The 21,939-nt window shown below is 40.4% G+C and overlaps 1 protein-coding gene across 3 annotated transcripts in view; it reads left to right on the top strand.

Moving 5' to 3' along the window:
- The first annotated feature begins 1,273 nt into the window (after positions 1-1,273).
- The window catches only part of LOC100702586 (kinase suppressor of Ras 1), a 39,967-nt gene continuing 19,301 nt past the window's right edge, over positions 1,274-21,939 (top strand). For 2 of the 3 annotated variants that reach the window (XM_019367502.2, XM_025898300.1), the window contains exon 1: positions 7,421-7,557. In XM_019367502.2, the coding sequence (XP_019223047.1) occupies positions 7,555-7,557 (3 nt within the window). In that variant the 5' untranslated portion in view covers positions 7,421-7,554. Of the gene's footprint in view, positions 1,531-7,420; positions 7,558-21,939 lie in introns of those variants that run through there. The other variant, XM_025898301.1, reaches the window with a different exon arrangement.

The following is a 21,939-nucleotide window of genomic DNA, read 5'->3' on the forward strand; positions in this document are numbered from 1 at the left end:
AAGTAATTTGACAAATTAAATAACTGAAAACAAAATGTTCATTTCTAATATTGGTTGAAAACCCTTTGCTGGCAATGGCAGCCTGAAGTCTTGAATTCATGGACATCACCAGATGCTGGGTTTCCTGTTTTTAATGTGCTGCCAGGCTTTTACTGCAGTGGCTTTCAGTTGCTGTTTCTTTGTGGGCCTTTCTGTCCAAAGTTTAGTTTTCAATAAGTGCAATGAATGCTCACACTGTTTTTTTTCAGATGATGTGGTTTTCTGGCCACACATATGCGTAACTGAGATGGAGATAGGTGTAAGGGTCCCAGTGCACTGATCTCTTCACACGCCAACAATGACATCGTCACTGCTCTGCACCTTCGCTTAGGGTGTACAGAGTATTTCCACTGAACAATAAGTGTCACCACTAAGAAAGAACCTCCAGATCAGCACTGGTATAGGATGAGAAAAAGTCAAAACGGAAGCAAAGAACTCGTAGTTTTGTCCAAAGGTCTTTCGACAAACTGTCATCTTGTTTTTAAACTATTTTTGCATCTCCCTTTGTATATTCTGTTAATCTCTGAGATTCTGCACTGATATGTCATTAAACATGCTATAAAAAAACAACTCATGCCCTCAACTACCCTGCAGTGGCAATGGCAAAAGGCACAATGTTACAAAAATCAAAAAGTGCACAACAAGCTAAAATGATGTCACAGCAATGGCCTGCACGTCACGGGATGTGATGTCACTTTTGTTGTACGATGTATGATGAGGATAATGATGAGTATAATCAACCAATTTAAAGCAACTGGTCCAAAACAATGAACAGTGCACAAGAGTGGCGAAGAAGAGAGTGCAGGCAGGGCGATTTGTGAGAAAAGGATAGTGGCAGGTAAAGGTAGCAAGAAGACTTCCACAGAGATATGTGTGGGTTTTTATATGAGATTGGATTCCTAACATTTAGCCTAAAGTATTTTTGCTATTTTAGTTTAGTCAGATGTATAACTGTCATTCACAGTTTAGCTTGATGTCTCTATACTAAATATTTTTTATTTTTCTAATGTACTGTTCCAGGTGTCTAAACTGAATGGTACGGTTTTATAGTACTGGTAAGTATGTAGTACATTGGCTGGACAGAGTTTTGCAGTGTTTTCAAGAGCACCAGCCATACTGCTCTGTGTGATGAGCACTCACTCAAACTAGAATGTGTTGAGTCAGCTGCTTTGTAAGCCTCTGTCCCTCCCCAGTGAGCTATTTATACACACCCAAACCAGCCACAGCCACATACCAACACACACACAGTGATTCAAGGATATACACATGTTGAAAGCACTTTGTAAACAAAAGTGCACACAAACAGTGAAGGTAGTGTTCAGACCTCAGGGTGTCTCAGTTTTATTTTTTTCCCCTGACATTGGCTTGAGGAGGAAGTGACAGGTGGACAAGGAAGCGCTAAGGAGCTGAGAGCAGGAGGCGATCAAGCTGATAGTCAGCCCGCATGGAAGGCGCTGCATAGCAAACTGGAATCATATGTAGCACACTGAGGTAGGACAAGACGTCAGCGTTTACATTAGGCGGTTTAACATTTCTTTAATGCATACTTTTGGATTAAGATCTTTCAGATTAAAAGCTCAGAGAGAGTACCATGTTGTTTCACTGAAAAATGTGATTTGATTTGTTTGATTTACTTGATTTATTTGGTGCATCCTCTAAACAGAGAAAAAGCAGAAGGAGACTTGTTGTGGAACTTGTGGAATAAGGAAGTAAAGGAAAGTATTCAAACGAAGGGGTTAGCAAAGAATAGTGAGGGAGTTAAAGAAAGTAGACAGGAGTGCTGGATTGCCAGGCATACAGCAATAAGAGAGATGGCAAAGAGAGGCTTGTGGTGAACGTGAGACTGGATACTAAGGAATGAGAAAGGGACTTGTATTAATTGGCTAGGCAGAGAGATTGAGCTATAAAGGAAATTAAAATGGAAATGTGCTACAAATGAAAGAGTGGGAGTACCTCTATTGAAAAGATAGCAGTAGTACTTTGAGGAACTAATGAATGTAAAAATGGAAAGATTGAGCAAAAATGAATGAAAGTTGACAGAAGCAAGATATGTGTGTGAATGAGAAGGAGACGGGTGAAAAGGTGAAATGCATGGCGTAAACACAGTGAAGGTAAGAAATAAATGGATAAAAAAATTAATCCATCTATAATTTCTTACACATTTCTAGCCGTGTCATAGGATAAATGGACTTTATCGGGAGAACCCAAAAGAGGTGCAAGGTCAGCCGAGAAATGAAATCTCTACACAGGAGGCTGAGGAGTCCTTGGTACTTACAGGCCATGCTGGTCACAGATGTTCCTGTATATTATGCCAGTCACTTGGTTACATGTATGCCCTGTGTTGGTATCACTCGATATAGCTACATCTATCACTACAGCCATCTATCACTGGTGAATTGATGGTCTTGTTCACTCCAGGCATATAGTTTGACGTCATCCTTGTAGAGGAGTTGGTTGACAATTGCTTCATTCCGTAGTCGGTATCCGTAGCCAGTCTTGTTAATAATCTCACTGAGAGGGTTCAGGCCTATTCAGGAGAGCAGTGGGGACAGAGCATCTCCTTGGTAGATCCTGCACCTGATGGTGACTTCTACCACTTGAAGTTGGGCTCTAGTGTTGTTCGCCATATCCCCATTGAGTTTCTGATGACGGCTCTTGGGGTCCTGTTGATCTTGTATAGTTCTAGGCATTCCAGGATCCAGGTGTGAGGCTTTCTTGTAGTCGATCCAGGCAGTGCACAGGCTGGTCAGTCTGGTCTTACGGTCTCGGGCAACTGCTGTATTTACCAGTTGCTGCTGATATCCAGCAATATCAGGAAGAAGGAACACGAGAAGCTGGAGAAATACCAAGGGCTCAGAGAAGAGATAGATATCTATATATCTAGATAGATTATATATCTAGATAGATAGATCTATCTATCTAGATATATAGATATATATGTGTGTGGATATGTATATATTATAGTATCCACCCACTCAAATCGCCTAACCTTAAAGTGTTGCGTACTTCCCTTTACAACCCTCTTAGCCAGGCGTTTCATTCTATGCAAATGGAAACATGTTCAACCTCCTTCACATAATAGTTGGCTCAGGGAAATTTTGACTCACATCAAAAACTCTCTTGCAGGTTCTTGCAAGACTTTTAATAAGATATTGCTATCCTTCGTAGAATATTGAGACAAAAGAATTATCCATTGAGAACGTGATTAGATGCCTACCAGGTCATTACACTCTTATTTTTACCAAGGTTTTCTAAATTATAATTTTTGTTTTTATTTTATTTATTTATATATTTGTTGTTCCCTTTTAGAAAGGGAGAGGATGTATCTTAATTCAGGCTCTATGGACATCGTCAGAAACTGTTCTGCTAATATTTTAGGCTGCTATCGATGTCAACTTATAGCAGCCTAAAATATTGGAATATTGGAAATATCGTAATGTCTGTTAGTCCAAGGACACTAGACTTGTCATTTGCAGCGTGTTCTTTGATCTGTATGTGAACAAACTGTTAATGAAAAGATTTATAACACCCCCACCCATATTTGTGCGCATTTGTCTCTGGGTTTGCATTTTGCATGTGCATTCCTGTCATTTATTACTGTGTAAGAGATAAGCACTGCCCCAGGGGGTATAGCTGGAATCAGGCGTGTTCCTACAACACTTACAGGACTTTGCTAGTTTAGTAAAATGCATGAGGAGGCAGAACTTAGTAAGCTGACAACTTGAAGCTTTTCTGTTGTATTCAGTAACTAGAAAAAATAAGGCTACTTTACCTGATGAACTATAGAAGTGAACCTCAGCTTTAATAATACAGCGCATGGCATTTTTTATTTAATGGTTTAAATTCTCACTTTAAACTAAACAGATCTGTTTTATTAATGGAATAACTGGAAAAGCAGGGAGAGAATAACAAAAACACATGTTGTGCTCTAATTTATATATAATTATTGTACCTGAGATGAGCTGAGATGTGAGCTAATGTTCGAGCTATGGATAGAAGTTTAAGTTCTATTGACTGTTGTAACGATGGTAGTAATGGTGGGTTAGGTGGTGGATTAGCAGTAAGCTGAGCTAGTTCCCCTGAGTCTCCAGAACCTGAAGAAAACCACCGGACGGGCTCACCCAAGCCTCCAGCGAGGTCAGAAACAGGTGCAGGTACCTGCCGGATACCGGCCTCTCCCACCCGAGGAGAAGGTACGGGTGCCGCGACAGGCACCGGAGCAGGGACCAGCTGGACCGCAGCCTCCCTCACCTGAAGCACTGAAACAGGTGCAGGGGAATGCTGGGCCCGAGCCGCCCTGGGAGCAGGAACACAACTGGGCAAAGGAGCAGGGTCAGAAAACACAGAATCCTCCAAAATGCTTTTTAGCTTCCTACCACCACCATGTCTAATAGTCTTAACAGTCTCAGTTTTAGCAGTGTTCATATGATTGTCTTTTTCCAGCTCAGAGGAACGAAAGCAGTCTTTATAACTCACCACTGGGAATTGTTCCACAGAGAAAGAGTGGTGACGGTGTGAGCGCCGCCTCCTCCGGGAAGTGGGAGGTGGCAAACTGGGCTGCAAATCCTCCAACGGACTGGACTGCAATGAGGAACCAGAGAGTTTATGAAGCTCAGAACGCTGCAGACCCAAAAACAGAGCGAAAGACTGCAGCGGAGTGAGTCTAGCGTCCGACGTCACATAATCCTTCTTTCTTCGCTGCTTAACCCTCTTGTTGGACTGGAAATCCGGGGGTGGAGGCGGAGGTGTAGCGACCGGAGAGAATGAACACGTGCTCAATCTGATCCTCCGAGGCATAGGTGCCGGCTCGGCCGTAGCTATGGCGGTTTGGAGGCTGCGGGGCCCTCCAAAAGCCAAACGAGACCCATAGAAGGGTGACTGGAGCTCCTGGGCATGCTTAGCCTCCTGCCTCACGCTCTCCTTGAGGAAGGCAGAAACTGCGGGTCGCCGATACCATACGGAGTCTGCTGGGTCCATGTTCTGGTCGCGATCTTCTGTTAGGTGTAGGCTGTGTGCAGACAGAAATCGTGGACCCAAAAGTGCAGACACTCGGAGGCACAAAGTAAACTCAAAAAAACAGCTTTAATGCTGAACTAAAAAGGTACCAGAACTAAGACTTCAAACATAAACTCAGACAAGCAGACAAAACACACAGCATAATAAACGGTAGATCGCGACAATGACAAACTGAACCACAGGGCTTAAATACATAGAGGGAGCAATCAGGGAATGGGCAACAGGAGGGAAACACAGCTAGGGCAAATCAGGACTAACGAGGCAAGGAAAGCAAAACCAGATACACTAACATGAAACACGGACTTTCAAAGTAAAACAGGAAACATAACACAGAGACGCGAACTTAACAAGGGGATACAGCCGACAGGGGAGACAGCAACTATAGAACACAGAGACATAAACCATAAGACAGAACTCTAAGAAAGAAACCAAAGACTAGAAATGATAAATAATATAATAAACTCAAAAGCCCTGGGTCAACGACCCAGGCATCCTAACACAAATAGTCTGCCGACACAGTAAAAGTGTACCTGGATAGAAAAAAACATAATGAGAAAATAGAAAAACATCAAATTTGGAATATCTTTCAAGACACCTCAAGACAGTTTTCCTCAGAGAGTTGAGGCATTGTTGAAGAAAAAAGGTGATCATATCAAATATTGCTGGAACTGTGCAAACTCTGTTTTTGTCTTATGTACTGTGTATAAATCATTGCACATATTTCCCATTTTTCTAGCAAAATATAAGGAACGAGAAGTAGCTCAATACTTTGACAAGACTTTGACTGTACCAAACCATAAATTTTGTGTCAGAAACCGTGGATTATGTGTATGGATTATCTGGATTATCTATAGTAATTATATATTATTTATTTTCTGTTTGGATTGTCTATTATATGACTTATCGGCCACCCTAATGACAAACAGGATTTGCTTGTCATCCTGTTGGCAATGTAACTTAAATGCATGTCAGAATATTTCAAGAACATTTGTGATAATATTATATATTTGTGAAGATATAGAAAAATAAGTGCTGAAAAATGGTTTATTGATGCTTGCTGCTTGAAAGCAACAGCATTTATAAGTAATTGAAGGGCATTTTCCATCTTTCTTTTCCAGTGATTGCCATTGATAACACTCTTCCTAATTTGGAGTATGAATATACAGAAACAAGGTCCCAGCAGCATTATAGTGCAATAATAGTGAGACATCATTGTATCCAGTGGTACAGCATAAATCAATAACTAATACTATATGACGTAATATCGTCATGTAACTTTTTGACTAGCTGCTTAAAGTCCTGCATTTCCAATCATGTAACCACTATTTGTTCTTCCTGTCATATGGAGTGCAGTCAGTGAGTGTGCCAATGGTGGAGCCATTTGTTCACACTTGGGTCACATCAGCAGCTGCAAGTATCTTCTCCTGTATAGCCCATATGTATGTGACAATGTTTTTTCTTCTACTGGCGAAACAAGTTTGTTGTTTCCACCTTCAGCAGGAGCAGTTGTCTGTACTTTGTAGGAGGTTGTTGAAGTAGCTTTTTGGTACTAAATCATCAGCGTCACTCTTGCAACTCTCTTATACATGTCTGGTCTTGCCACATTGTTGCACACACCAATTAATGTTTTTATGGCGTTTCTATGCCAGCAATATCATGATATCACATTTTTATAACACAAATCATTCACAAAAATTATACCGGAATTATTGCCATGATATGACGTGGCACACCCCTAACTGCTATTACCTTCCTTCAAATGTGTGTAAATTAAGTTTAAGTAACATTTTCAGTGCAGGTGTTTTGCATGTAACAGTGATGCATTGAGAAGGAGTTAGTTAGCCGGAGTTAGCATTACCATACAGCGCTAATGCATATCTTATTCATAACGAAGGGGATTTGGAGGATTTCTTCTGAGAGAGGGTGGGGTGTGGCAGTGATTGGACACATTAACTCAAAAAGAGTAGCTCTCGGAAATGTAACTATAAAAAATGCTTTAAAGCTTACCATAAAGATAAGCATTTGAATTGACTGCTACCAGTAAAAAGGTTCTTAAAATCAGGGCTCTGTGGTGACTGTAACACTAGTGTGTATATCAGTTTAGATTTAATAATATGACAAAAATAATGATAAGAATGATAATAATGATGAAGCACTTAGTGTCAGTTATTACAGTATTACAACTGTTTATCTAAGGGTAGCGCATAAAAGTAAAAATGAAAATGAAACCGTATGCATGGGGAGTCAATGATCATTTATGTACCGTGTTTGCAAGTCAGGAGACCTGTGAAAAATCTTGTTGAGTGAGAGTGAGAAACCAAGAGGGGGAGGGTAGTGCTAGGAGGGAGGAGAAAAAGAGGGAGTGTGATAACAGCTGTGGGAAGATTTGTTGGCTCTCTGTGTGTTTCCCAGCAGCCTGTTGCGCTTACGGATTATTCTGGTACAGTGCCTGGATTATGAGAGCGGGGGCTTAAATGTTAAAAAGATACTGTCAACCTCATGGTAATGTACATAATCAAAGCTCTGCTGTTTCTGTCTGCCGGTTTTTAGCGTATGTAACATAATACAGATCTAAGGAAAAGTGTTTCCTTCATTTCCTTATTGTGGCTGTTTCAGATAGTCACATTGCGCATTTTCAGTTTTAATGTGCGTGTGTACTCTGGCCACTTCTGTGTGTGTGTATTGTTATTGGCAGTGGTGGGTATCAATACAGATTTGTGTTTGCCTTTGACATACTATGAATTCAGCCCTCAGTCATTACTGACTCTGTCATTCAGTCTTGGTGCTCTGGCTTTTCTTCAGAAATGTATTTCTGTGTGGTTAAGTATGTGCGAAAAGGCAGTAAGCAGTGTCAGTAATTAGTGCCATTTGGATATCGAAGGTTAAAGGAAAAGTTTTAACTGCAGTGTCTCTCTGTCAGTGTTTCTGCCTCTTTCTCTTTTTCTTTTTTCTGTTTTGGAGGGTGGGTTTCATCACCTAAACGTAGTCAGCTTAGGCATGCCCAGGCAGTGCCCAGGTATCGGTATGCATCAGTTTTGTGAAGTGTGAAATGTTGTCTTGTCTCGCCAATCTTTTTAAACTTTTTCCATATTTTTGGATGAGAAGTGTAGAACACAAATCACATTTACTGTATAGGTTGTTCTTTCACTGCATACTTATTTTGACCATTACAGTAACACTTGGAAGGCTAGTGGCTGTGTTGGGATAAATTCAGATGTAATGTGGTGTTTATTAAAAGAGGAACTCGCAACAGTTTTATACAATAAAGTCTTTGCTGGTGATGGGAGATGCATCTTGTTGACCACAATGTTTTACTAAACAGACTCAAGATTTTGGCTGGTATCTCTATATCATCACTAGACGACTGGTTTTCCTACTATTTATTTGGAAGGATATTCTCTGTTAGTTCGATTAAGTTCTCCAAGTTCAGCTTGCACTGCTTCTCTAAACAACTGGGTTCCACAAGGTTCAATGCTGGGTCCACTGTTATTTTCCTTTTACCGTAAATCCCGGACTACAGAGCGCACTTGATTAAAAGCCACATGCTCTAATTGTAGAAAAAAAATCAATTTTGTACTTGTACAGGCCGCACCGGATTTTGAGCCGTATGCGTTTTACTTGTAATATGAGATATTTACACAGAAATATTACACGTGAGGATTTTTAACGTTTAATTTAATCCGTAAGGTAACATAAACATGGTAACATAAACGTTATGGTAACATACAAAAATACATACTGCAAATGCTTTTTTTCCTCGAACAGCGCCTGTAACATGGCTACCTTTAAGTATCGGTAACACACAAATTACGTTGCTTATGTTTTTTTTTTACGAAACGGTGCACAAACAACATTACGTCTCTTAACAACCGATAAAAATATATACCGTATATATACTACTTATCATTTTGATTGGTCTACTGTTACCAGGCAAAATGCTTTTGGCCGCATGAAAAAAAATATGCATTAGCCGCACATCAGTATAAGCCGCAGTGTTCACAGTGTGGGAAAAAAGTAGCGGTACGGTACATGCTTCCTTTAGTCAGCATCATTCAATCTTTTAAGTCTCACCAGATGGATAGACTGTCCAGAGTAGCTGAATGTTTGCCTTGATTTAAACTCTAACAAGACTGACGCTATTATTATAACTTCTCGTGATATGTATTCCAGAATTAGAATTTTTTTCTTCCTTTTGCTTATTTGTGAAGACCAGTGTTCATAATCTGGTGTAACATTTGATTGCTCTCTGGACTTTGAATCACTTGTAAAATCGATCTCACTTTTCTATTTCTTTTATTTAAAGAACATTTTTAAATTGTGGGCTATAGTCTCCTTTAAGCTGACAGAATTCACTGGTCAAGGCCTCGTCTAGGCCTCTTAAGATCAAAGTGGACTGTAAGTGGCTTGTGATGCAAAATGAAAAATGAAATGAAAATGAAAAATCGAACCTAGATTATTTATCCCAACTTCTTGTGAAACACTACTGGTCACTGTCTTCGCTCACAAGCTTAATATCTATTAGTTCTCCCTGCACAAAGGCTGAAGTCTAGGGATGTTAGAGCCTTTCAGTCTGTGGTGTCAAGGCTCTGGAACAGTTTACCACTGCACCAACTAACTGCACTAATGTCAGTTGTTTTTTACACCAAAATACTATTCGTTTTTAGCAGCAACATCATTGTTTAATTGTCTTCTGATTAGTCTCTGGGCTAAGTCAGACTTGTCAGACATTCCTGTTGGGTGTTGGACTAGGGTTGCCCTTTCACCAATTCTCTTCATAATAGAATATCTAGGTACAGCCACGTAGCAGAAAGTGTGAGGTTTGGTAGTCTCAGGATCTTCTCTGGTTTGTGCTTCATCAAGCCAATGACCTCCAGGTCACACTGGACTCATTTACAATCATGTGAAGCAGCTTGGATGAGAACAAGCACCACCAAGTCTAAGGCCCAGCTGCAAAAGGGTGGAGTGCACATTCTGGTTTGTGAAGGGGTGCTACCTCAAGTGGAGGAGTTTTATGAGTAGTGGGAGATTGACAAACAGATTGCTGTAGCATCACCAGTGATTTGGATACTCTACTTGACCTTTGTGGTGCAGAGAGAGCGGAGTGCGAAAGTGAAGCTGTCAATTGACTGGTCAGTCTATGTTTTACCCACTTCTATGGTTATATGCTTTGTGACTGAAAGAATGAGATTGCAGATACTGGCTCCAGATTTCTCCATTGAGTGTCTTGACTCTTGTTTAGAAATAGAAAGAAGCTTTGTCATTCAGGAGGGACTCAGAATAGAGCACTTCCCCACACCGAAAGCAGACAGTTAAGGTGGTTTGGACATCTGGACAGAATGGTTTCTAGCAGCCTCTTAAGTGAGTCATTTTGTCCAACTGGAAGGAGGCTCGGGAGTAGACTGAAGATGAGCTGGACAGATTATATCTCTTGGCTGGAAGAGGTGTCCAGTCAGAGAGATATCTATGTGTTTAGACTGCTGACCCCACAATGTGGATTTAAAAAGGAAAAGTATGATTAATGGTTATATTTTAAGTTGGGTGCTTCTTTCTTCCACACTTGCTATGTACTCACGGTGGGTTTCTGAATAAATTGAAAGTTGGAATTTCCAAGTTTTTGACTTAATTTTCCTACTCAGAATGTCAGAAAAACCTTAGCCAACCCAGAGTTAAATGAAACAAACAAAAAAAGCATTATACAAAAAGTATTATTCTATATTGCTAGTGATATTTGAATGACTCTACCTTCTTAAGAACCAAAACAAACCTGTTTTTCCATGCTTTTTGGGAACGCGCTAACTCAGGAGTGACATCACTCCTAAGTTTCAATATCCAAGTTATCTGGAACGTGTCGTCACACCTCTCCTCCACTCCAGTGTATCTACTCCCAGGGTATTCCAGCTTTTTGGAATAATCTTGTAGAGTACCCAGATGTGGACTCTTGTGCTGATGCATTTATCATTACAAAAGGCGCAACTCTTGTTTTTCTCTTAGTATTGTCTTTTCAGACACATGCCATGAATTTGGAAACATGACTCAACCTGTGCAATTGAATTAGTTGCTGTACACATAGATATTTCTGGTGTCCAATTCTTATTCCTCAGTTAGAACATGAACAAGTATGTGTATGTGTGTATGTGTTTATTTGTGCTTCACAAAGATTGTTATAGTTATTGTGTTTTACTTTAAATCATACAGGGTTCACAAGGGTGTATGTATTGTATTTAAAGCTAGGGCCAACAAAAGAGTGGAAAAGTAAGTATTACTAAAAGAAACAGGTGGTTTATAAACAGAGCATCTCAGAGGTTTCTCAGAAGTAGAGATAAGCAGAAATTCACTAGTCTGCAAAACAATGTGCAAATTGTGCAACACTTTCAGAAAAAAAAAAAAATAATTATTGCAATTTTTCTTGCATTCATTTAAAAAGTCAGCTTACTGATTGTCTGATCCCTGCTTGATTTTTGTGGTCATGGCTTTAGGCATTAGGGTTAGGGTTGGGTTAGGTGTTAGGATTAAGCATTTAGGGTTAGCATCTTGTATCAGACTCCAAATGAGTCACGTGGACACAGCAACTTGGCTTGGCAAGTCTACTCATGTAAAATTATCACTTTTTCATCACTTTTAATTGTTTTGCTATATTAATTATTATGTCTGAACTTTTTTTTACATTGCTACTGCCTCATAGTATGCTTAAAACTGTACCTCACTCCCCCAGAGCAGCACATCTCTAAAATGAAAAATACGTACATATTTAATAGTACTGTCAGTGTTAGCTGCATGGCGCTAACGCATTAATGAGCTAACCACGCTAACACGTTGACGTTAACTTGCTAACAGAGATTTGCTGCGTTAATGCGGTTATGGCGTTAACATCATTTTAATGAGATTAATGCTGACAGCACTAATATTTAATATTTTCCTAGTTAAAACGAGAGCACCATCTGGAAAATCCAGAATATTTTTTTTACTGATATTTTTGTTTTCATGGTATAGCTTGTTATATTTGTTCAATTCAACATGAAAGTAGAATGACAATATAATATAATTTTCTTATGTTCTATATATGTTCAACATTTTTTTTCTTTTGGATTTCTGTGACGTATTGAGGTTTTTTATTAGAGTCTGCTCAAATATGGGATTTTACAGGACAACTTTTGATTAATTTTGATGGATGGTAATATGCAAATATTGCCTCAGATTTCAGTCTGCAATAAAAATTACTGAAAGGCTGAATTCACCTTTTGCACCAAAATATATATATCTCCACAGCCATATCGTTTTAGACTGTAAAATTTTAATGCAAATCGGAGATGGTCAGGCAGAAGGCCTATGTTGATTTGAGATAATATGACCCATATTTAAAAAAAAAAAAAAAAGTTTTGCATGGGCTTGCTCCACCTCCTTTAAATGTCTGGAACACCACCTCTTTTGTGTTCTAGACTCCTCCCAGTCATAGACTGATTTACAGCCAAGTCTTAAAAACATTTGAAACTCTTGAAGTTTAAAATGATATTAATTTGTGAGCCTTGTGTGTGTGTGTGTGTGTGTGTGTGTGTGTGTGTGTGTGTGTGTGTGTGTGTGTGTGTGTATACACACAGTGCATCTAGGAAAGAATTTACAGTGCAATGGTCACTCTGACAGAGCACCAGCGTTGCTCTGTGGAGACAAGAGAACCATCTAGAAGGTCAACTATTTCTAGATTTCTAGATGTGAAATAAGATTAGCCTGCTTTTGGACCATGATGAGAACAAAGTAGACTATATCACAACTGGCTGAAAGATCCCTTCCTACCACTTTTCATTTTGAAGTTTACTTTTGGCAGCCTTTGTGATATGTGTTATTTAAGAAACCATTCTGTTTGACTGTAATGAACATCCCCGTGATATCACATTTCCTCCTCATATCTTAATTTCGTCCTCTAATGTGCAGACTTATTGTTATCTCAAAGGAAATGCCTCTGCCTCTCCCTAAATTTGTGTTTCACTCTGTATTCTGGGGAATGTCTGATAATATTATAGCTACAGTGCCCTTTGTAATGTGTGGGACAAAGGTATAATTTTTGCCTTCATACTTCACCACGGTAATCTGTCAATCAAAAGGAATCAATATGTGATTGAACTGGGGGCCTTAATTCAAGGGATTTTACTAAGATTTTGCATAAACTGTTTAAAATTACAGACATTTTTATGTACAGCCCCATTTTCAAAGGTTCAGTCTGAAAAATGGCCCCATTTTTGTCATTCACAGTGAGAATGGCAGTTTGTTGCAGTGCCTGCCATAGTTTCTTGTGCTTTACTATATATTTTCTTTATAGTTGTAGCTAATCTAGTCTTTTTTTTTTCTCCACGTTTTCAGTTTTTATAAACCATGGACCTTAGTAGTTTCCTCCTTTGTTTTTTTTATGGCCTCACAGTCTTTCTTACGCTTTTCATGATGGGGGCGTCACGCTGAGTGGAGTGGCTCTGTGTGTTTACATACAGTTTTTAGTGATCTCCAAAACACCGCTGTTGACCAAAGCCAACTTGGTCATACCGCAAGAACATCAGAGGAGACATCGTAGGTGCCGGGCTGGAGAGAGGCTGAAAGTGAGGTGAAGAACATAAATCGTCTGTTCCATCGGTCACTATGGGAAAAGTGAGGTCTCTGGCTAATAAGATGGGTGGCTGGTAAGACATCAAAGGGAGTATTAGGAGTGCAGTATATTATGCTTCACAGAGATATGGCTGCACTCAGACCAAGCTGAATAGTAAGAAGAAAGGTGGAGGGATTGCAGGGTTAGTTGATGAAAGATCCAGGACATGTTACTGTGAAGGAATGTCTCTGCTCGCCAGACATCGAGCCTCTAGAGTATTTGCCCATATTATTTACCACTATAAATGTCCTCGACTACATCAGCAGGAGCAGCAGCATTTGACATTGTACAAGGTACTGTCGCTGACCTACGGTGCAAACATCCAGAGGCTTTCATCACCATTAGTGGTGATTTTAACCGTATCAGTCTGGACTCCACTCTGCCGGGCAGAGACAATAAAAATCTGGACTTTCTACATGTAAACATGCAGGATGCATACAAAGCCACTGCAAGTTCAGAGGGATATAGCATGAACTGAGGCGGAACTGATCAGGTTTAAAGATGTATACCGAGAGAAGCTGGAGACCAAACTCTAGCTGAATCACATGAAAGCAGTGTGGAGATTGATGCATCTTATCACCAGACTCAATCAAAGAGATATAACAGCAGGGGAGTAGCCTGGTTAGAGCCAATGAGCTGAATCTGTTTTTCAACAGGTTCAGTACTGGACTCCCTCTTGCCCGTCCTCACACAGCATCAATCTTAACACCTCCTCAGCATTCAAAAACCCTTTTTCCAGTAGTATCTACTTCGGTTGACTCGCCAAGGATTGAGACGACTCAACTCTGGTTTTCTATTACAAACTAATATTACTTTGTTTTCGTGCTTGTTGCAGTGTGGTCAGCGACAGTCACTTGTATAATGTCACATGCTCCTGCCCCATCCTTTTTTTATGGTCTCACAGTCTTTCTTACATTTTTATGGTGTGGGGGTCACGCTGAGCTGAGTGGCTCTGTGTGTTTAGAGAAGTCATGGGTGCTGGGTTGGAGCGAGAGTGAAAGTGAGGTGAAGAAAATATAAATCGTCCGTTCCATCTGTCACTGTGCTGTCTGACATCCTGTAGTATCTCTTCAGCCTGAGTCTGCTGCAAGAAAAAGTACCAGTGCTATGAAAGACATCATGTTTAGTACCATTAATAAATTAAGCCAGTCCTTGATAACTTCAAACCAGTTGCCTTGATGTCATGTCATGAAGGTACTTGAGAGACTGGTTCTTGGAGGTTAAACATGTTCTTGAACCTGTTCAGTTTTCTTTCCAGTGGATGATGCTGTTACCTACCTGTTCCAGTGTGCTCACTCTCACCTAGATGGTACTGGTGGCGTTGTAAGAGTCATGTTTTTTGATTGTAGTACCATCCAACCATTCTGCTGAATGAGAAGCTGCTCAGGATGGGTGTCACCACTTCTACTGTGGCACCACAGGGACTCCATTCCTGGTTTACCTTGTACTCCTCAGATTTCCAGTACAACAATGAAACATGCCATCTGCAGAAGTTCCCTAATGCCACTGCAGTGGTTGGGTGTCTAAAGGCTGACAGGAGTTGGAGTACAGGGAACTGTGGCGTGATCCAGAAGAAATCTATTTTTTAAATCACTGCTGTATATAATTATAAATTCCTGCACTCAAAAATAAAATTTTTGTTTGTCCATTTGTCCGTCCAGATTTAGCCAGATGCTTGACTTCAGAACTGTCATCCAGTTGGCTTTTTCAGTTTAGTTCAGACTGTATCTGTCATCCGTCTGTCTGTCCATCCAGATTTAGCCAAATCCTGCAAAAATTGACAGATAGCACTGTTTAGTGTAAAAGGATAATGGCTGAAAGCGTACTGCAAAGCTTACCTAAGAGTTTAACTACATAATGAAATGAGATATTTTTTTGTGTAGGTCATCAGGTCATACAGTCCTGGTCAAAAGTTTAAGACCACTAGAAAAAAAGGAAAAAAAAAAATCATATTTTGCGTGGTTGGATCTTAATTATTCAGCAGTGATAGCGGGCCGTGAGAGATGCAATTCAACAACCCGATCACGTTCAAAAAGGGAAAGGTTTTTGTTTTTTGTTTTTTTTTTGCCTTTGCCATCATGACAGTGTGACTACCTGACAGAAAATGACAATGAATCCACATTTTTGCACAGATTTGGCCTTTTAAGGGCATGTGGTCCTAAACTTTTGATCAGCTGTAAAACACCCTGTTTCAGTTTAAGTGTTGTTTTCAATAAATTGCATGCTCAAATGCATGTTGAAGCTCTACTTGGAACCTTGTTAAGATCCAACCATGCAAAATATGATTTTTTTCAGTTTTTCAAGTGGTCTTAAACTTTTGATTGGGACTGTAGTAGTCTAAGATGCTTGGAAAGAAGCTGAATGGAGTTCTTTATATTTCACCTCTCATCCAAGAGGCTTCTTCATTTCAGAACTGAAGAAGCCTCTTAGAACCCTCCAGTTGCTTTCTTCCTTAGAAATTAGTTATTGTCCAACTGCCAAGTCAGTTGCCTGGTCTCAACCAAATGGAACATGCTTTTTCATCATTAAATATAAAACTGAATGCGGAAAAAGCCAGTAGCTGGTAGCTGAAGGTAGCTGGAGTAAAAATATAGTGGAGCAACACAGGATGCAACAACATGTCCATGGGTTGTAGAATTCAGGCAACTACTTTTGTCAAACAAATGAGTCAGTTTTATCAAGCCTCTACAGCCAGACTTTGTTGAAGTCTCTCCTGTTGCCAAATTTGGAGTAAAATGTCTTATCCATTTGGGCTTTATGATGGACATTTTTTTTTTCTCATCAGGAAATATGCATCCTATGTGTGCGTTGTTTTTTTTTTTTACCACTTGTTTTTAAATGTTAAAGGATAAAAGTGGTTAATGTCTGGATGTGCCGTTACTGAGATACTCTGCCTGAATTTTTTTTGTTTTTATATTTATTTATTTATTTTCAAGTAATGGAATACAGCACAAACACAGTCTTCAATTTCTTTTCACTCATTCAGTAAAAAGACTAGATGTTATAGTCCCTGATATTGCACTGCTTTAAATAGAGAGAATCTTGAGGGATGGCTGTTATGAGGAAAGGCACCCCAGAAACTTTACCAGCAGCACACATCGAAGTGTGCCTCAACTTTCGGTCTTTTACCCAAGCTAATGTGCTATTTTTTTTGGGATTAGAGATCTGATCTAGATTATCATATTAAGATTTGGGACACATCATCAGTAGTGGACCTTGGATTCATTGGGTGTTTTGGCCATTATCACTAGACACCCTCATCCAAGGAGGCCCTGCCAGGGTTGATCAGGCCCCGGAAAACTAAACTGTTTAGTTTTCTACAGTTTATTTTCTTCTATCTATTCACTGCAACTGAGAAATACTTACCTCCTTATCATTTATGGAACCTCATTTCTTCAAAGGGATAGAAAAGGTGATAGAGAGAAGTAAGACAAAAGGGACAAGATAGGAGAGAGCAGAGAGGAGAGCCGGAAGGGGGGCGCCCGATCTGGCTTCCCACACCTCCCCGCCGGATCGGGCTGTACGCTCTACCTCCCCACTGCCTCCCAGAAAAGGGAAGAAGAGCAGAGGGGAGAAGAGCGGAATATTTCTTTTCTCTCGCGGTTAGCTGACTGCCTTAGCTGCCCAAGTGATGTCAGCCCTTTTTAACCACAGCCAGTGACTGGTCCCCTCAGCAGTGTAAGTTAATTCTTATAGCCTGGCGCTATAAGAATAGCGTCCTCTGATCCCAATTTCTCTAAGCAGTTTTGCTGTTGTACTGGCAACAAAGCCCCTGCACCCAACTTCCACCGGGCGCATCTTGATCTTCCAGCCTCTGTCCTCTGCCTCAGCTGACAAGTTGGCATAGCGCAGCTTCTTATGCTCAAATGCTTCCTCAATTGCTTCCTCCCATGGTACCGTCAGCTCAATGACGTACGCAAGTTTTTTGGAGTTAGCCCTAAGGACGAGGTCTGGTTGCAGCCCCTCAACCCACGGACCTGGGCGTGCTGAAGGTTGCCAGGGATTGGCAGATGCAAGTGGACTTTGATCAGAGGCTAGTTTTTCCCACAGAATGCCCAGGTCCGGGGTTGAGGGCCTTGTCCTCAACTTGTCTCCCTCCCAGACAAATGTTGATCAAAGCTGACACTCCTCTTGTTTCGTGAAAGTTTGAGCGTCGATGGATTTTCTTTTGCGCTCAACGTTCTCAGCTAGACACCTGAGGATTTGGTTGTGTCTCCATGTGTATCTGCCCTGAGTAAGGCTAGTCCTAGAACCAACCAAGATGTGCTTGAGTGTGGCTGGGACTGTACACAGGGGCCAGGATGGGTCCTTTCCAAACCACAGCTGCAGATTTATTGGGGAAGGTAGCACATTGTATGTCGCTCGGATTATGAAACTTAGTCTATTAGACTCCATTCCCCAGATTTCACTCCATGAGAATTTCCTCTTTTCCACACTCTCCCAATTCATACAGCGACCCTGCTTGGCCAGCGCTACGGCTCTGGCATGTCTGGCTGTTTCCTCCTGTCGAGGCACCTCCTCCGCCACCATTTTTCGACATTCGGTTAGAGATGCCTGTTGCCACCGAGGTGTTACCGTTCCAAGACCAAATCCTCCTCTGCCCTGTTGGACGTGACCCACCACGTCACGATGTTGAAGAGCAGATTTGACCTGTAGCACAGATGTGGCTGGGGTCCACTTCCTCCCCGTTGCTAGGGTGGGAGCAGTGCCTCTCACTATGGGGTCCCAGGAGTCCGTGAGTGACATCTCAAGCCTCATTTTTGCACATTTAAACTCCTCTACCAGACTAGGGATAGGCAATGACAGTATCCCGTCACTGTAGAGTCTCTGGCCCAGAGAGGTATTACAAAAAAGTTTTCAAATTTATGTTCTTTAATTTTGAATTTCTGAAAATGTATAAAAATGGCTCTTTAACAGTTCATGCAAATTTTTTGTAAAACCCTCTTGAGTTAAACATGAAAGTCTGCACTACAGTCATATATTAATTGCTTTATTAGCAATCCACTGTGGCAGTGTACAGAGGCAAAACTGCAGAAATTGTCTTTGTCCCAATCATTACCAGTGTTGGGCATGTTACTTTGAAAAGTAATTAATTATAGTTACTAGTTTTTCAAAAAAGTAACTGAGTTAGTAACTGAGTTACAAGATTCTAAAAGTAATTAATTACTTGAAAAGTAACTATTGCGTTACTTTAAAAAAAATGTTTAACCCTCTGGGGTTACTACTTTCGATTTTACCTCTACAGTTGACCTTTAAAAACTGTTTATTTGCCTTGTTTGGTGTCATTCTTTTCAGCACAACCTCATGTGTCTGAATTTACAGTTATGTTTTCATTTTGACATACTGTATTACTGTAACAACCACAAACTTGTTTAATGAATCATATTTCATAACTTTAAATGCAAATGTAAATTGGCAATTTTAAAATCATACGCACAAGTTTTGCAAACAGCAAAGTTATTTGCAGCCATTTACCTTTTACCCTTTTTTTTTTTTATAACCATTTCAAACTATTTACATAACAATCAGGTGTTCTACATTCAATAAGATGCCACACAAATTATTTCTGTCTACTATAAAGGAGAACATCACAGCCTGATACCTGCAGGTCTGACAGCAGCAGGTGTATCACTGCTCCTGTTTTCTACCTGGAGACAGCAGTCACCTCATTGTTCTGACACACAACACCAAACTATCCACAACACCACACACTAACTACACAAGACAACACATTAACTACACACTCCAAACACGCTAAACGTCACAAATCTCTCACATCTCAAAACTCGCTCTCTCTCTTTTTCTGCTCTCTTTCTCTCTCTCTCTCGCTCTCTCTCTCTCTCTCTCGCCGTCACTCCTAAAACTTCCCCCTCTTCCTAAACAACCAAATGTCATGTTGCCATATCATTTTTGATTGGTCGACATGGTGCATTTTTCCACCAACACGAACGGGCTGTTTTTTGTTTTGTTTTGGTTTGGTTTGGTTTTTTTGGGTCATAAGCAGAGAGTGCTTGCTAGCGCTGTCCTTAGACAGTAAACATGATGAAACTATTGAGGAAAAAACGCAGCGTATATATTGTTTATCATGACTCTGGTTTTAGGTGGCCTATCAGCACAATTTAAAAACTGGTATATATCACCTTGTTGCTTTGTCATCTTAAAGTGGTCATGTGATTGGCTTAACACGACTACTTTATTCTTCCTCAGTCAAACAGCAGCACTCATACGATTGTTTTGCCCCCTAGCTCCAGGTGTTGTGCCAAAAAGTGATCGTCTACCAGAAAGTGATTGCTGTCCGCGGGAGCGCGCGCAGCTGCTTAAAGCTGTAGCGCCCAGATTACTTACGTAGACAGCTACTTCTGTGCAACTGATATAAGATGCGATAAGCTCAAGACAGCTTCGACCGTCTGTTTGTTGAAAAATAGTAATGCGACCGCACGTCGTTAGTAACGGTAACAGTGTTGTAACGATAGAAATAGTAATTAGTTAGATTACTCGTTACTGAAAAAAGTAACGCCGTTATTCCCATCACTGATCATTGCAGTGTTTCCAGTCACACTAACTACCAAGTTCTTCCTCTAATGCTTCATAAAAAATAGAAATATAAATGAGATAATTATTGGGTGTAAAGGGATTTTTCTTATATCTATTTATTATTAAAGTCCAGGACTTTACCTACCTGAAATACCTACCTGGCTTTGGCTAAGTAGTGTCATAATGGCCCACAAGATCCATACTGCATCTTAAGACAGGAACACTCTAAAATGACTGTGTGCAAATGTATGCTGTCGTTTTCTGCTGCTTATCTGGGTTCAGTTTGCGGGGGCAGCAGTTTAAGCTGAGACAAAGTTATAATTGCTTCACCATATCCTGGGCCTCACCCGCACATGGGAGGCACCAACATAAATTCCTATTCTACACACACATGATCTTTCTCTTAGTATTTAGGTATGAATACAACAGCATAAAGCAATAATGAAGCCAGCACAAAGAGACTTTAAAGTGACTCTAAAGTAGAATCACTGTGGTGAGGAAGAAAATGTTTGCAGTCATGCACACAGATGCTTGCAAAGAGCTGAAGTTGTGTTAGCAGCAAAATGCCATTGTTCCTGTCCTGGTTGCAGTTTGCAGTTTATCATTGTTCTCTTGTCCTTTTTTGCAATAAAAATAAAAGTAATGTTCATATCCATACTATAGATTGCACAACTATTTTCCTCCTTCTGCATATGAACTGAAATCAGCTGATTCTAGCGCAAGTACAAGTAAAACCAATAAGCAGAATCAATAGGCAAGCAGACTAACAATTCCAAGGAATTGAACTACTGGGAACTGGTTCTCTACAAGAACTGGTTCTCAATTCCCATCTGTATGCTAAGCCCCTCCCGAATGATCAAGCTCCTCAGCCGATGTAGTCACGCTTTGGGAGAAGCTCATTTATTTATTCATTGTTCATTGTGATTGTAGGAACATGGATCACCCAGTTAGTTGACAGCTTTACTTTCATGCTTAGCTCCCTCTTTACTACAACAGGCCAGTGCAATATCTGCAGTACTGCAGATGCTGTGCCAGTCTGTCTGTCAGTCTTCTGCGCCACTCTCCCCTCACTTGTGAACAAGACCCTGAGATACTGAACTCCTTCCCTTGGGCCAACAATTCTTCCCTGGCCCAGAGAGAGCATTCCACCATTTCCTTGCTGAGGACCATTGTCTCAGATTTGGAGGTGTAGATTCATATTCAGCTGCAAACTACCCTAGTGCAAGCTGGAGGTCACTCATTGGTGAGGCCAACAACATCTGTGAATACCAGGAACATGATCCTAAGGCTACCAAAACCTTAAACTGCTTGGCTTTCTCACAGACCTTGGCCTACAAATTCTTTTCATAAAAGTTATGGATAGCATCATTTACAAAGGGCAGTTCTGGCAGAGTCCAGCTCTCACTGGAACGAGTCCAACTTACTGCAGGGACTAAATGGCCCATAACAACAGGTTGGTCACCTAGTACTTCTAGAGCGCTGCCCACAGGATGATCAGAGGGATGAAGTCAAAATAGTCCACAAAATACAAGTTAATAGAATTTTAAAAATATATATTTCTTGTTTAGCTGTTTGTTTTGTTTTCTTGTTTTTTGGTTATCATTTTTTCTTTGTTTCTTTCATTTTCTAGTTTACACATTTTTTGCTGGGTGCAGTATTGCTTATATTTTCGTATACTTGGATTTTAAGTCATTGAGCTCAACAGGAATGCACTTTGGGTA

The sequence above is a fragment of the Oreochromis niloticus genome, linkage group LG14 (genome assembly GCF_001858045.2).
Source record: "Oreochromis niloticus isolate F11D_XX linkage group LG14, O_niloticus_UMD_NMBU, whole genome shotgun sequence".
NCBI lineage: Eukaryota > Metazoa > Chordata > Actinopteri > Cichliformes > Cichlidae > Oreochromis > Oreochromis niloticus.